General features: G+C 36.9%; 1 protein-coding gene across 1 annotated transcript in view; it reads right to left on the bottom strand.

The window, feature by feature from the left end:
- LOC117787607 overlaps nucleotides 1-16,051 on the bottom strand; it is a 54,475-nt gene that overhangs the window by 11,089 nt on the left and 27,335 nt on the right. The window contains exons 7-8 of the mRNA XM_034626180.1: nucleotides 14,511-14,620; nucleotides 12,376-12,507 (exon numbers count right to left, since the gene is read on the bottom strand). Of these exons, the coding sequence (XP_034482071.1) occupies nucleotides 12,376-12,507; nucleotides 14,511-14,620 (242 nt within the window). The remainder of the gene's footprint in view (nucleotides 1-12,375; nucleotides 12,508-14,510; nucleotides 14,621-16,051) is intronic.

Raw genomic sequence — 16,051 nt, 5'->3', positions numbered from 1 at the left:
GGCTTCTTTTTATTTTTATATGTGTGTTTGTGGAATGTATTTTATGAGCATGTAAAAGTTTTGGGAACAACGCATCACTGATTTTGCTTTGCATGCAAGAGTTTGGCATTTGTTTAATTGGAATTTCGCACAGGTGCGTCGTCGGAGTCGGGGGCTAATATAGGGGCAGTAAAAGGAAAGTGGGAGAGGGAGGGGAGGGAGATTTGGGTGTTGGTTTCTGTGGATACTTTGGCTTTGTGTTGCGGCAAAGGCTTGGGGCATTTGAAAATTAACTTGGCATCAACTTTCTGCTCCTGTTAATCGTATGCCAATTGAAAGCAGCTTATGTAAGTATGAGTGGCATGCAACCATGTGTGGCAAGGTAATTTACTCGTACATGACGCTGAAATTGACGACTAGATTGTAATCTATAGATATCCGAATATCAAATTTTAAAAGTTGATTCAAATCAATTTTATCATACAAAACGATGTTAGAATTGATATCCAATCTTCATTCATTGAATTGACGAGTGAATTAACTGAATGAAGTGTGCTCGTATTCATAGGAATTGATTGTATTTGAATTGAAATAAATTCAGTTTGAATTCAGATATGTAATCCCTAAATTGTTTCTGGTTTCCGTGTTCCCCTGACTGATGTAGAATGTGAATTGCATAAATAAAAGGGGCAAATGACAATGACAACAAGTGTAGTAAATTTGAGTACTTGTGCATATATGAGTACTACTCGTAAAATGCTAACACATTGTCCATTTTGTGTAGCGTCAAAGTGTTGGCTTTTATGTTGCCACAATGACACCAGAAAACAGGTAATCAAATCAACTCAAATAAGAGGTGTATCAAGTGCACACTCACACACACACACACACACCATCATGAATATGTAAATTGCTGTTTGAGTACACTTTTGACTACAATTGGCAGAATTTTATACTATATTTATCAGTTTAACCAATATGAATAGAATAAGGTACCAAATACTTAATAACCTTGGCTTGAACAACCGATCAGACAATTTGCACATAGGGAAGATATCTTAATAGTCGAATAAAAAATATTACTATTAAACAACCATTAGAATATATAATTCTGAATTTATTTAAATAAAATATAAATATATATATGTGGATCTTATTGATTTCATGATAAATGATTCGAGCAAATGGCAAGTCTTCTTCCGATTAAGATAAAGTCCAATAATCAAAACCAAAAATATTTTTTTATTTTAAAAACTGCGCGATTTTTAATGAAATATATTTAGTCTTGACTCTTACTAAGTTTCGTCTTTCCATTTTTCTCCTAGTCTTAATTATACCCGTTACTTAAAAACTAAGTAAAAGGGTATATTGTGTTCCTTGGAATGTATGTAACAGTGTATGTAACAGTATATACTTATATTCTTGGTCAGCATCAACAGCCGAGTCGATATAGCCATGTCCGTCTGTCCGTCTGTGTGAGCGCTTAGATCTCAGAGACTATAAGAGATACGCGCCCTTCCGCCCCGCAAATCGCGAAAAACCACCACACCCACAGTTCTTAAGGTAATACAGTTATTATGGTAATTAACGTTATATATTAATATTATCTATAATATCACTTAACCGCAGCAAGATCGGACAAGTAGAATGGGAGTAATAGCTAACCAAAGCTATTAATAAAGTTATTTTTTGAATAAAATTTCTTAAAAGTATGCAGTAGTTTTTTTTAGGTAGTAATTTCTTTAAAGTACTTTTATATATATTGAAATAAGTAACGGGTATCCTATGGTCGAGATCTCGACTATAGTCTTTCTCACTTGTTTTCTAATAATATAATTTTAAATTTTGGATTGCACATTATTATTTCCAAATTGAATGTTTCCTAGCTTTAATTTTCCAAGCTTTATTTCCTAACTTTTGCATTCTCAGCAATATTTTTCGATAATCTTTATATTTGATTCTTAGACGTTAGATTTTTTCGTAAATATAGACAAATATTTTGACTTGAAAAGTTGCTAGATCAAAAGTCGATCGAACTTTAAACTTTTTTTTACTTTGATCTGATTTTCTATGTGAAATACCGAAATGGTTGTTTCAGGACTTACCGGAACCGAAATAGATACCGTTATTTGCTTCGATTTATTCTCCTTAATTAAAACATATATTCTTGATTGTAGAAATAATAGTGTACAGAGTTTTACAAATTAAACACATTATTTGCCACATACTCGTCAAATAAAGTAAAACAGAAAACCTTTTTAATCAGTGGAAAATATGACTGATTGACAAACAGCCTGACTGCCTGACTGAATAATTGACAGTGTGATTGGTGTTGGTAGTTGTGGGTGGAGAATGCATCATTAAATGTCAATACCTCAATGGGCGAATAAATGGTAAGAGCAACGACACCCAAGTGTTAAGTGAAAGTGCAAGCATTTCAATTCGCATTAAGCTAAAGCTTTTCCCTTTTTTCACAATTCACTTTTCACTTTGTTCATCTTGGGAAACGTCGCCGAGTGGCATGCTCGATAAAGAGACAGAGAGGGAGAGAGAGAGAGATAGAGAGAGAGAGAGAGAGAGAAAGAGGGCAAGAAGGAGCTCAATCTCTCAGTCTTCAGTTTCTGCCTGTTTGTATGTATGTATGTGTGTTATGTATGTGTTATTTTATGGCCGTAGCACTGTTTCTTTGCGAATTGCATTTCAGCTTGATTTATTTCATTTCATTTCATTTTGCCCAGTGAGTGCAACGGGGGATAGGAAGTGGGACGCGGTGGAGGAAATTGATGTGAGAGAAGAAATACGGTTAGCTACATAAGTTGGTTATTACTTGCTGCTTAAGCCAATGTCCGTGAACATGCCGAGAATCTCACATCCGCCCGCCCACACACCCGAACACTCGTAGACTCACACACCCACACACCAGCACACCCATTCAACCAAAGTCCCGTTTCAGCCCCTCATCCGCATTGAAATCTGTGTGCGATTTCTGTTTCTAATAAAATATTGCACTCCCAAATGCATGACAGGCCCAACACGGCCCAGTCCGAGTAACTGGCGTGTTGTATTCGTATTGTATGTTAGATACTCGTAAACCCGGCAGATTCACCAACGGGACTGTAACCGAAAGCTTCCCAATCCAACAAAATAGCTCTCAACGCGGATGAGCTGCTGCGTCTGGCGGAAATGGCAGTTTTTCCATTACGCTGCCATGCGTCACACCGAACTCTCTTCTGGGGATTCAAGTGTCCGACATTGCTTCCCCCCTGACCCTGCAGCCGACTTTGAGTCGAGTATTACTTAATTTATATGAAATATGAAATGCTTGCAACAACGGCAGCGACAACAACAATTCGGAGAAAGCGACACTTGCACTCGACATTCGAAAGACCGAGCGAGCAGAGAAAAAAAAAAAACGAAAATAAAACAAAAAATGCTATCAAATTAAGCTAAAATGCATTTGTCAGATGGCGTCCTGACAACAAAATTGCTAAAATAATAAAACTATCAAACAAACATGCTCTTTTACGCCCCCTCCTTTATTCCTGCAACCGTCCCATCAAGATACTCGTATTTTATACGCATATGTGTCGCGTTTACTCCTAAGCTGTTTATCTTGAAGGCGGCCGCTAGAACACGAAATAGCACCACAATGAGATCCCTCCTTCACCCTGCTCCCGAGTTGCCATATTGCCTTCATTGCCTCCATTGTACAGTGGGCAAAATTGTCGAAACATTTGAATTTCCGAATATTTTTTAAGAATTTATCAAAAAGAAGAAAAAAACACTAAGAATAAAATTTAAGGAAATCAAGACAAGAAAGAAAAATATATTCAGCTTACAAAAATTAGAAAAAAGATTATGTGGAAGACGAAAGTTAGGAAAAGTCAAAATCAGAAATAATAAAATATTTTTGATTTTGACTTTATCTAATTTTTGTCTTTAATTTCTTTTCTTTTCACAATTTTTCCAAAAAATATTCCCAATTTTGTCTTTTTTTCAGTTTGTATCTTCCCAATAGTTTGTTACTAATTTGTACTTCCCAATAACAGAATTTCTAGTTTTGTTTTCCTGGTTTTAATATTCAAAATACACGCCTTCTAGTTTTGTTTTCCTAACACTATATGTATTAAAATATTATGAAGTACAAAAGGTTTAATTTGATTAATTTTGTTTAATAAATCAAAATTTACGATCTAATTATTAGCTAAGTTTTCAAAAGAATTGAATTGTATGCGATTAGATCGTTAATTTTGGCCACTGTGCATTTCCTTCATCGTGCTATCGTTGGCCACATCAACAGCCGCATCAGGAGCAGCAACAACTCGTTGCCGTTGCCGTTGCAAACAGCTAACACTAAAATATCACTCAAGGCTAAGTTGTTTGTCTGTCTGCGTGCAGTTGATGTGTGTGTGTGTGTGTGTGTGTTTGTGCTTGTGTGGGTGAATGTGTGGCTCAAATATGCATTGTGGTTGTTACCAAATTGGATGCAGTTATGGCTAGAGCAATATGCCCAAGACGATGTTGCCACCAAAAGAGATGCGTTTTATGCCGAACTGAAGCATAATCCTGTCTCGTGGCGACCCACAACGAACAGCAAAAACACAATTCGATTCCATCTGCATGTGGCTTAAACATGCTCACACACACACTCACACACACACACACATCATCTCAAGTTGCAGGAGCATCTTGAATTTTGGGACTAACTTTACAGTCAGTGTGTTCTTTCGAAAGTGGTTTTAAATAGGCTTACAGTCATATCTCTAGGAGGATTATTATGGTAAGATTTTAAGAATCTATTTAGAGAAATATTTAAATTTAGCTTAGGGCATCGCCGATTTTTGCGTAAAATGAAATTTTCAGTGGTTTACTTGTATATCTTAGGATAATTTAAAGTTTTCTTAATGTAGCTTCAAAATTATATGAAAAAGACTTATGTTATGTTTTAAAATGATTCGACTAAAGTGTCTAAGTGATTCCGCATTATAGCTCAGGAGATTTTGAAGTTATCGTGCTGAAATGTATGTTATCTTGTAACTTCGAGGTACTGAATGATGAATATTTTACTAATATATATCGAGCCCTAATTGCGAAAGCTACGTAAGTAACATTTTGCCGAAATTTGTTATTTTGCTCAAATGTGTTCATAAATATCAACATAATCTATAATACCAGCCCAGATGCATATTCTATCAGTTTGGTTAATATATCTTAACAAACAAAAAAACTTTTTCATACTAAAACTTCATTTTCGACGTATCGTTCCTATGGCAGTATATGATATAGTGATCTGCGTATGGTATCCAGGAACCTACATACCAAGTTTAAAAGCGCTAGCTCTAATGGTCTCTGAGATCGATGCGTTCAAACAGACGGACAGGCAGACGGACAGACAGACAGACGGACGGACAGACAGACAGACGGACAGACGGACAGACAGACAGACGGACAGACGACAGACGGACAGACAGACAGACAGACAGACGGACAGACAGACGGACAGACAGACGGACAGACAGACGGACAGACAGACGGACAGACAGACGGACAGACAGACAGACAGACAGACGGACAGACAGACGGACAGACAGACAGACGGACAGACAGACGGACATGGCTCAATCGACTCGGCTGTTGATTCTGTGCCTGTTACACACATTCTGGCAAGCACATTATACCCTTTTTTGGCCATTTTCAATGGGTTCAGGGTATAAAAAATCTCTCCTGTAAAGCTTTATTTTTGGGCTCTTATTTTCGCAAATAGGGCTCAAAAAGTTGAAAAGTTGTTCCATGCTTTAGATGTGGTATTTTACACAGGAAGTTAAATAGAGTGATAGTTGAGAAAGTCTTTGACCTATGGCACTGTCTAAGTTGAAATTGGTCCAAATGCTGTATGATATGGATGGCTATCATGTGGCAACTAAAAAGAACTGGTTAGAAGAGCTAACAGTTAACAGTTAACACGTTTGCAATGTCAACTATGGAGTGTGGAAGGCACTTCAGATGTCTAGTGAACCATTCCGGGGTTTGCCCCTCAAAAAAAAAAAAAATGATGCTGGTTGCCAAGTTGCAGAAACTCTGTTTGGCAGTTGGCAGACGCTTGAAGCGACTCTTGCTGCCAAAATTGCGTGGCATGTGGCAAGTATGCGGACGAGTTGAGCGCAGCATATATGTAGATATTTCTATCTGCAAGTACATGCTAAAATCTAGACACTAAAGACATAAAAAATGAAAGAAAAGAAACGAATAAACGAATGAACGAAAAGCAGCGCATGAAGTACTTGTATATGAAAGGGGCAAGCAAACGGACAACGGCCGTTGCATGCAACGGTGGCACTCTTAAGCATATGGAAATACATACTTAAATACACTGTCGGAAAAAAGGGGAAAAATGAAAATCTTGACTCGTCGAAAACGAATAATGCTCAAAAATACGAAGAATATCGTAATTAATTTGCATTTATCCCTTCAAGTTATCTTATTTTAAGAATAAAATATTTGTGACGAATAAAACAACATTTTTTTTTAAACAGTGTACTAACATTTATTTTATTATACACATGTATGTAAAATGTAAAATATTCACACATATGTATGTACATTGTACATACATATAGTATGTGTGAATATTTTATCCTTTTTCTCTCAGATTTTTCTATTGTTTTTTTATTCATCTTTTCGATTTCTTCCTTTTTTTTTGTGTGGTTTCTTTCAACTTTTTGGTTCATTTTTATTTGCATGGTTTTTGCCGTCATTTAGTTGGCATAACGGCATATTAAAGTGGCCAACGATGGCATTGCCGCAAAGCAATTTCCTTGTGGGTGGCTGTAAGATACAGTGGCTGCGAGAAATCACCAGCCACAGCCTCCCTGGTGAACCCCTAAGCCGTCGGCTTATCCAACGAGCATCGATCGAAATGCTGAATGATTTTATCAAATCCGCTGACGTTGAATTGATTTGATTCGATGTGCGCTTTGTGCAAATTTATTTGATGCAGTTTCATAAATGCGACCGGCAATAAAAGAATGCCAGAATTTTTACTTTCAAACCTCCCCCCCCCCATCAAACATAATCTAACCTCCGTCTTTGCAGACTTTTACAATTTTGTGATGGCATAATTTTCCACGTCTCAGAAAACTGTTTGAAGGCAGGAAAACAAAAAAAAAAAGGAAAAAAAAAAGAAAAAAAAAAGGAAAAAAAAGTGAGGCACGCACAGTCGTCCCACAACTCTTGAACCTCAGTCAAACACTCGAGGCTATAATCAGATTGCCACCTTTCCACCTGACACACTTAAAGGAGGCACGTGGGCACGGGTGGTGGGTGGTGGGTGATGGGTGGTGGGTGGTGTCGCACCACCGTCCTCGTCTGAGGTGTCACTGTGTGTTTATTGAACCGTTCGACGTGCAAAGTCAGCGGCTGTTTTACAATTTGGCTGGATATGTCAGCCTTTTTCAGTGGGTCGTACAGGCATCGATAACAACGCCCCAAACGCCCCACCCACAGAAACAGAACCACACAAAAGAACACCCCAAAAAAAAATCGTTTAAGGTTGTGTTAAAATCAAGCATTAAGTTTGATTTCTGTGCGTGTGTGTTTTCAAATAATTGAGATAATTTAATCAGAAGTTTATAATTCACTGCGCCACGTTGACGATTAGCGATTAACGATTACCGATAGCCATTTGATGCGTAGGCTTTTTCGTTGATTGCCATTTAATTGTGAACATGGCACTGACAATAACACATAACGTGTGTGCTCATACTTACAACACACACTGTGTGAATTACAGAGTTGAAAAGTTTCAATTCAATAATAAATCCCACAAATCATCAGTCCCTTTACCAATAAAATAAATAAATGTATAAAAAGCTGACTTTTGGCCATTGCCTAGGGGTAACTTTTAAATTGTTGCTTTAGTTGTAAATCTCTGGGATTATCATAGCTTTTAATACTTATTTTTTATGCCATTTGCTATTATATGGTTTTTCACATGAACTTTTTATGATTTTCAGTCACAATAGCTATTCACAAACTATATATTTTATTGCCATACTTAAACTAAAGACTTCAAATATGATTTCCTACTGTATTTGAAAGATTAAATTATGATTCTGTTTTATTTGAGAATTAAACTAAAAAAATATATTATTCACATGTGAATTTGATGTCTATCAAATATGTATCAGATTATCTTTATCATTTAATACTCAAATCAATTATTCATTCAACTATTTATAGCGTATTGTAAATGGGATCATCGTGTTGTCTCTCATTGTTCGGATGATTCAATTGAACTGCCCACATGTAAACTTGGTTAATATAAACTAATCAAAATGGATTTATAGTCACAATACACGTGCCGCATGCGAGCCCATTATTGTATTCATCGTCATTGTTAATCTGGCTCTTAAGGCCTCTTCAGCGTAATTGAAATTTCATACAGCTGAGTATTTGAGCACTTTAGATGTCAGTCGATAATGGAACAATTACTAGGGGTTTTAAGGTGGACATACTCAATTTCTAGGTACTCTGTACAAATTGAACAGATGCAAATCTTCTTACTGACCGCAAATTAGGAGAGAAAATCAAATATTTAAAGATGGCGATTTTTTTGTTAAGCTGCATATTAGAGCTAACCTCAATTATTATTAGTCTACATTATAATAACCTTTTTTACTAGTCACATTATGTGGGAACACAGCTATTAATCATTAAATTACTTGAGATACAATTGATGAAACTCTTTCAGAGGCGAAATACAAAAAACAAATAAAATTAAACATATATGGATTTATTAATAATTTTCCACTGATCCAAAATCAAGTAAAAATAAAGTTGTAGTAAAATATAAAAAGTGCAATTCAATTCAATTAATCTTTTTTTTTTACTTTTCATCATAAAAAAATTGAACACGATTACCTTATGTTTATCTATTTATAAACTTGAGCTAATTAGGTTACAGGGTATATAGGGCATTAATCAAAGGGCGTAAGAATGCTTGCTAATTAACCATTGATGAAGCTCTTCAATGGATGAAACTCTTATGCATTGCCATGTGGCACAAGTGGAGCTATTTGAAGCAGCAGCATTGTCTGCTGCTCAGTGAACTGAGGGACATGGTGGCTGTAGAAGTGACGGGGAGGGCGGCAGGGAGGGAGGCGAGGCGACCTCACATTAGTAAAACAATATTACGATGCGTGCGAGGAATCTTGTCGACTTGTCTTTGTGGCAGGGATGCGGACGCGTTTTTATAGACTCAACAGGCAGGAATTTAATAGACACGCCGACGCGTCGTTTGCTTAAAGGAGGAGTCGCAATGGGAGGGGTAGGAGATGAAACAGAAGACGGAGGATGGCATCCAATTGGAGTAGGTGTCGTTTGTTGTTGGCAGCCTGGTAATTCTAATGGCGTGTGACATTTCGAAATGTAAAATAGACTTTGACTCGGTGTTGGTAGCAACACTATGCCACACACACAGACACACACACAGACACACCCACACACACACATATACACAGTTGATGAAGCGTGTGCCAAAGTTAGTCAACTCAAATGAAATTTGTTAGCTGAAATTGGCTAAAAGGTGCTCCGCAAACTCCCCCTCTTTCATTCTCTCCGCTGTCCCTGTCTGTTTGCTGTTTGTAAACGCAAATAGAAAACAGCAAGATACACAAATCCAAGCTGGAAGGCGTGTGTTTAATCAAGCGGTCTGCCGCCATCTGCGCCTTCTATAAATATGGACAGCCACGAAAACGCCTTCCATTAGACCCAATACACAATACACAACACACAACACACAACAGCCAACAGCCAACACACACATACTTAATTAACTTGCTATAAAGACGTAGATGTAGATGTATATTTTTGGCCATGTCTGAGCTGCCAGAGTCACAATGATATTCAATTTAAGCTCGGGCTTTGTTGCTCGTCAATATTGCTAAAGTCAAAGTCAACTGCAATCTTTCACTCACTCACACACACTCTTTCTGCGTCTCTTTCTGAGCTGGCTCAGCAAGTCTTGCCCCAGGGGAGTTGTGGGCTGGCAACTGGGCGACTGACGATGGCAGTGGCATGACAATAAAATGGTTTGCCATGCCATGCGGGCAGCTTGTTGAGTGTCAAGAGCCAGAGTCAACGTTAAGAGTCAGTGCCAAGAGGACATTGGGCGAGTTGTATTGAAATCGACAGCTAATGAAATGTTACCCCAGATATCGTAGCAAATACGCAGCTGCAGCGGATAGCGGATAGCGGATAACATTCCCTAAAGAGTTCTCAGAGCTTACCAAAAAGGGAAATCAAAACGGGGATAAGAATATGCTCTTGCTTCCTTACGCTCAGTGCTATCATAAATTGTAATTACAACCTCTCTCTCTCTCTCTCACTCGTTCTCACACAGAGTCAAGGTCAAGGAGATGCTATCATTCATTCAACTATTCCGCCGGTCACGTGGCGTATAAGTAATATTGACAGTGCAGACAAATTGAAGGAGCATTTGGTCAGCTTTTAAGCTGCCAGCTCAAGTACTCATGTACCAAGTAATGTGGACAGTACATGTCTCACAAAATATTGCGCATACGTTATGTGTGTGCACATGAAGAACTGTCAATGTCTTTACGATTTTCGCACCCTCTCCCTCTGCCTTCCCAGCCAACCCCTACCTCTCCTTTCTCAGTAAGTACAATTGATGTGCGATGAGCCATGAAAAAAGTCGTGTCCTGCATTCGAGTTGCTGTTTTTCCTTTCACTTCTTCGTCAGATGAAGACATTTTAATGCATATAAGTATATATCATTTATCGCCTTTAAAATACTTAAAATTATTGATGTTAATCCAATGGGAACATCGAGTTTAAAAGTAAATTTAAGTAAATTTAATCTTAAGAAATCCATATATTTTTATGTATTTTTGATCAGTACAACAAAAGTAATCATAAACAATGTACTATATATATTAAAATATAATTTTTTTTTGCTAGTTAAATAAAATAAAAATACGCTGTAAAAATTGATAAAAAAAACTTTTACGGTCTCTAAAATAAACCCATATGTTAAAAGGGAAATTTTAGAATTCAGCAGAAATATCACTCAGTTGTAAGTCAAAGTAAGCAGAAAAATTGCAATTGAAATAAGAAAATGCTTTCAGCTTGAGTTTAATTTAAAGAAATTCTTTTGAATACACACACTCGCACATACATACACAAAGGGACTTGTCCAAGGTACAAAAAACTCTAAGAATTCAGTTGGCGTTTTTTTTTTTTTTATTACAATACAAAAAAAAGTAAGATAACAACACAATTATAGTAATTAATAATAGAACCAAACCTCAAGCTGATTTGGCGTTGCTATGGATTCGTTTAAGCCAAATGAATTCAAGTTGATGGCTATGTTAATGCTTTGGATGCTTCAAAGTGCTCTTAATATCTTTTTAATGTATGTAATTAAAGCTCATTGAACCTGTATGCATAAAGTGGACAGAGTGGGGTATAATGAGTGAGCGACAAACTGTTATAAAAATGAAAAAGAATAGCTATAGAATATATTTTCCCATTTTAAGCATTGTATTTGTTTGCTAACAGGAGCCGAAAATATAAGAAAATACTTACAGGGTATCCACTAAATTGAGGAATCTTGGAAAGCTATCTTTTTTAGTTGTTTTTTTTATAGCTAATTTTGAATTCCGGCTATTTTAGTCTGCTGCACGCAAAAACAAAAGGCAGCTCATAAAAATCATAGCATACTTTCGTGCGCTCATTATGTTACACACACACACACACAGGCAGAGATAGACAGACAGAGACAGAATAAGGAAAAGAGAGGGAGAGAGAGAGCGAAAGAGAGCAGCACTAGACATGGAGAATTTGAAAAAGCAGCAGGATTTTGTTCGGTTACATTTTGCATATCTATTCAGCTGGAATAACTAAACATTTTTATAATTACATACATTAAATTTTGCTGTTTGCTTTTGTGTGCTGACGATTATGTGTGAGTGTGTCTGTGTGTGTGTGAGTGTGTGTGTGCTTGCGTGCATATGCATTACAATAGCCAGATATTCGTTAAATGCAATTTATTCATTTACTAGTTACGGCTGCACAGTGTAGGCAACTTGCCACACTATGCAGATGGACAATTGTGGCAAAACGGGGTTCCAGGGGCGGTGTATACAGAGCGAGCGGAACAAGCACAACAAAGAGAGAGAGACAGTGTCAGTTTTAGAGTGTGAGAGCAAAGCATCTAGGCTAAGGCTAACACTAAGGCTAAGAATAAGGCTAAGACCAAGGCATTGTCAGAGATGGAACGTGGATACAGGGGGGTGTACGGGGTACGGGGTACGGATTGGCGGGGGGAGAGCGCGCACAGGTTGCCTAATTACAATCAAGCAATATTAAATTACTTACGCGTATTATTTTCTGATCACGTATTATCTTCCGTATGCAGTTCACAATAAATGTGATTACCATGCCGCCGAGTATCAAACCAAATACGATGATAATGATGACCACGTGCTCCGATTGACCGTTGGCTTCATTCTGCGAAAAATCGAAAAAAGAAAAATGTATTGAAATACAGCACACAATTTATTTATGCATTTTAATTGAACTCAATTAATATGGTATTTATTTGCATAAGAACTGAAATGTATCTTTTAATAATTTAAATAATCTTTCTCAAAATGAACAATGAATTTATAAATTGGGCATTAAGTTCTTTAAATTAAACAAAGTGTTATGTATTGAAAAACAAAGAAATTTCATTAAAGATACATGATTAATTATTAATTTATTTCACAGCTTGTTGAAATACTATAGTAACATGAATTATAGAGGGGGTTACTTTTTTTGTATATACATTTTAAAATAAAAATGGCAAGTTCGATTTTGATTTTAGACCCATGGTTTTTTATAATTCGTCGTAGATTCCATTTTGGTTTAATCCATATAAACTGATCCACTCTCATCAATAATTTACTAAGCATGTTAATCAACAAATTAGGTAAAATTTGGTATAAATGCTATGAGAGCTTATGTTCAGCAGGACTGAATATCGCGGCTTAGCTTTGAAATTGTGGCTTGTAATGTAAAGCATTTGGATATTTTGGACAAAATTCGATGGTTGCAATAAACAAATAATTCAGCGTAACATTTTAATGCGAGCTAATCGAATTACCATTATTTGTGTACGCACATGATTGAGCTTATGATTGACCCATTGGGGTAATTATGAAATATGTGGTACAAAAATATTTAAATTATTTGGCAATTAGAATAAACTATTATCGATGCCCCAATAAATGCATTTAATCGGTCCACTTCAATCTGTACACATGAAATATTACAAAAGTATAATTAAAAGAATTTCCAATTACAATTGATATTTTGTATTATGAACTTTTAATAATAGTTGCGGTGGAAAAATAATTCTAAAATTGCTGAAAGAACATAATGTTATTACTTTCGTCGTACATACACACATACTATATGTATATATCGAGCCCTATTTGCGAAAATGACGTATGCCACATATTTCTGAAATTAACTTTGATTTATTTATAAGTTTGTGTATTTGCTTGACATCGTAGATTTTGTTTTTAAGGATTTATGAAGAAGTATTTATTCGAGAGATTTAGAAGGTATGTATTATTGGAAAGATAAGTGTAAGGTACAGGCTTTCTAACAGTCAATTTTCTAAAAGAAATTTCAACTTTATTATAATGGTTGGTGGATACCAAGTTAAGTGTCGCTTCTGAAATGTTTTGCTTGTCGAAGCTAATGGATCTAGGATTTTTTAAGTAGTTTGTAAGGTTGTTGTAAAATTCTCAAGTCGAATGTTTTCATATAGTTTTAGGATGGTTGCTTTTATTTTTACTAGAGCAACTGCTACAATTAGCTACGTTTTACGATCAGAAGAATATTTAGAGCACTGGTTTTGGCAGATTACAACTAACTATTTGTGGTTTACCAAAATGTCACTTTTATGGCGGGTAACCCAACAAAAAAAGCAACTGGAAACTTCGCTATGAACACACAACTTGATAAGTAAGTCTGGTCGACGACGAGTGCTTCTGTTTGGAAGTCTTTATCAAATCTAATGATCTAACACAATTGCTCTGCCAACAACAAATAATAAACAAACAAAAACAGCAAAGTGGGGTAAGGATGAGTTAGAGAGAGAGAGAGAAAGAGAAAGAGAGAGAGGGAGAGGGGAATAACTCTGACTGAGCACGCCTGAAATACAAACCTCAAACTTTGCCAACAAAACTTATTTTGGCCAACTTTCAGTTTTGCGTTTGTATGTGCGCACGTATGTGTGTACGAGTGTGTGTATGTGTGTTGCGTGTGTGTGTGCGAGTGTGAACGTGTTGGGCAGAGACTTATAATGATAGTCGAAGAGTTTGTGGCACATTCGTTGGCCTATAATTAGATGCATGCCCAATCTTTGGCCTACATAATCCTTAATGTGCATGCTCAAAGTTTGTGCTGAGAGAATTGTGGCTACATATTGTAGATACTCGTACATATATCCTTTCACTCACCTTGCACTTTTCCTCGTCCCAGCGAAATTTGCAGTTGTCGCGCTCATTACACTTGAGATCCTTGTCTATGCAGGTTGCATCCTCGCAATCGTACTCATCGGCAGTGCAGGCTGTGTGGATAGATACAAAAGACTCACTGTTACAGCAAACATTACAAGTAAATATAACTCTCAAATTATAAATAAACACTCAGAGATCTAAACACCAAATAAAACAAAAAAAAAAAAAGAATTGACAAACAGCAGCAGAAGGCAGAAAACAAATACATACATATAATCTCAAACATATATTGTCCTCGAGCAACAATAATTGCAATGCCTCGACAGTGACAACTAAAAGTACAACCACAGTGTTTTTCTCTCTGTCTACGAGTGTGTGTGTGTGTGTGTGTGTGTGTGTGGGTGTGTGCCTTTGTCTGGCGTCTGGCCTTCCTTGAGCTGCCTGGCATTTTTGGCAAACTGTAAAGTGGCGTAACGTTGTGCAGAAGCTAACAATGAGCAAGGAACAAAGGACAATCGGTGAATGACTAAAGAGTGCTTAGCCTTTGGCAACAGGCGGCAATCACGCAAAACTGGCCAACAGACAAACGGACAAGCAGACAAACAGTTAGACGCTTAGATGCTTTCGGATAGCCAAAACCAAACCAGATACATAGTTGGTTAGACAATTGGCATAGACAGTTGTTGAGACAACGACAACGACAACAACAAAGACAACAACAACGACAACGACAACGGCCACCACGAAGACGTTTGCCGCCGCCATGGGCCATGCCCAAATGGCCAACAGTGAATAAGCCAAAAAGGCAGCAGAAAAAACCATCAGCAAACAAGGAAGCCTTTAATCGGCACACCGAAGATTTGATGCTCTTGCAGTTGACTTTATTCAATTATCAAGAGATATTTTTCATGAGAACTGTATGATTTAGTAGCACAATTTAACCGATTTTAAGTTTATTGAAGATGTATAAGATTGGTCGAGAAATTTTTTTAAAATTCCAACGATTTTTAATTTTTGACTGAGTTGATTTTGACTGACTCACGTTGTGAGATTGGTTAAAAAGACTAAGTAATTAAATAAGTTTTAAATTTAAAGGCCAATCTAGACTGTTCCGACGTACTGAGTTTATACAAAAAACAATACCTGACTCAGCTCGTTGTCCTTTTTAAGAATATAGATATTTTATATATTATCACGCCTCGTTTATTGCATTACACATTTCTGAACAAAATTATAATACCCACTGCAAGGGTATTAAACAAAAATGACACGTCTGCGTTGGTTCCGTTTCTGCCTCACTGTGAACTGTGCACTGTGGTGTTTTGTGTGGCGAGTTGGGATTGCGCAAGCTTAACACAGGATTTTCTCTGGGTTTAGCCTATGCCCATTGTCCTTGTTCAAGTCCTGCCGTTGCTTCTGCTGCTTTTGATGCTTCGGTTGCTTTTGAGAAGTTCGCGTAACGCACGTGCGGCAAATTTGAAGGATTTGCCACAACTACCAACGTTTTAAATACTCTTGCAGTGGTACCTATAACTTTGTCA

The sequence above is a fragment of the Drosophila innubila genome, chromosome X, assembly GCF_004354385.1.
Source record: "Drosophila innubila isolate TH190305 chromosome X, UK_Dinn_1.0, whole genome shotgun sequence".
NCBI lineage: Eukaryota > Metazoa > Arthropoda > Insecta > Diptera > Drosophilidae > Drosophila > Drosophila innubila.
The sequence above is the reverse complement of the archived record's forward strand: the minus strand, read 5'-3'. Positions and strand labels throughout refer to the sequence as shown.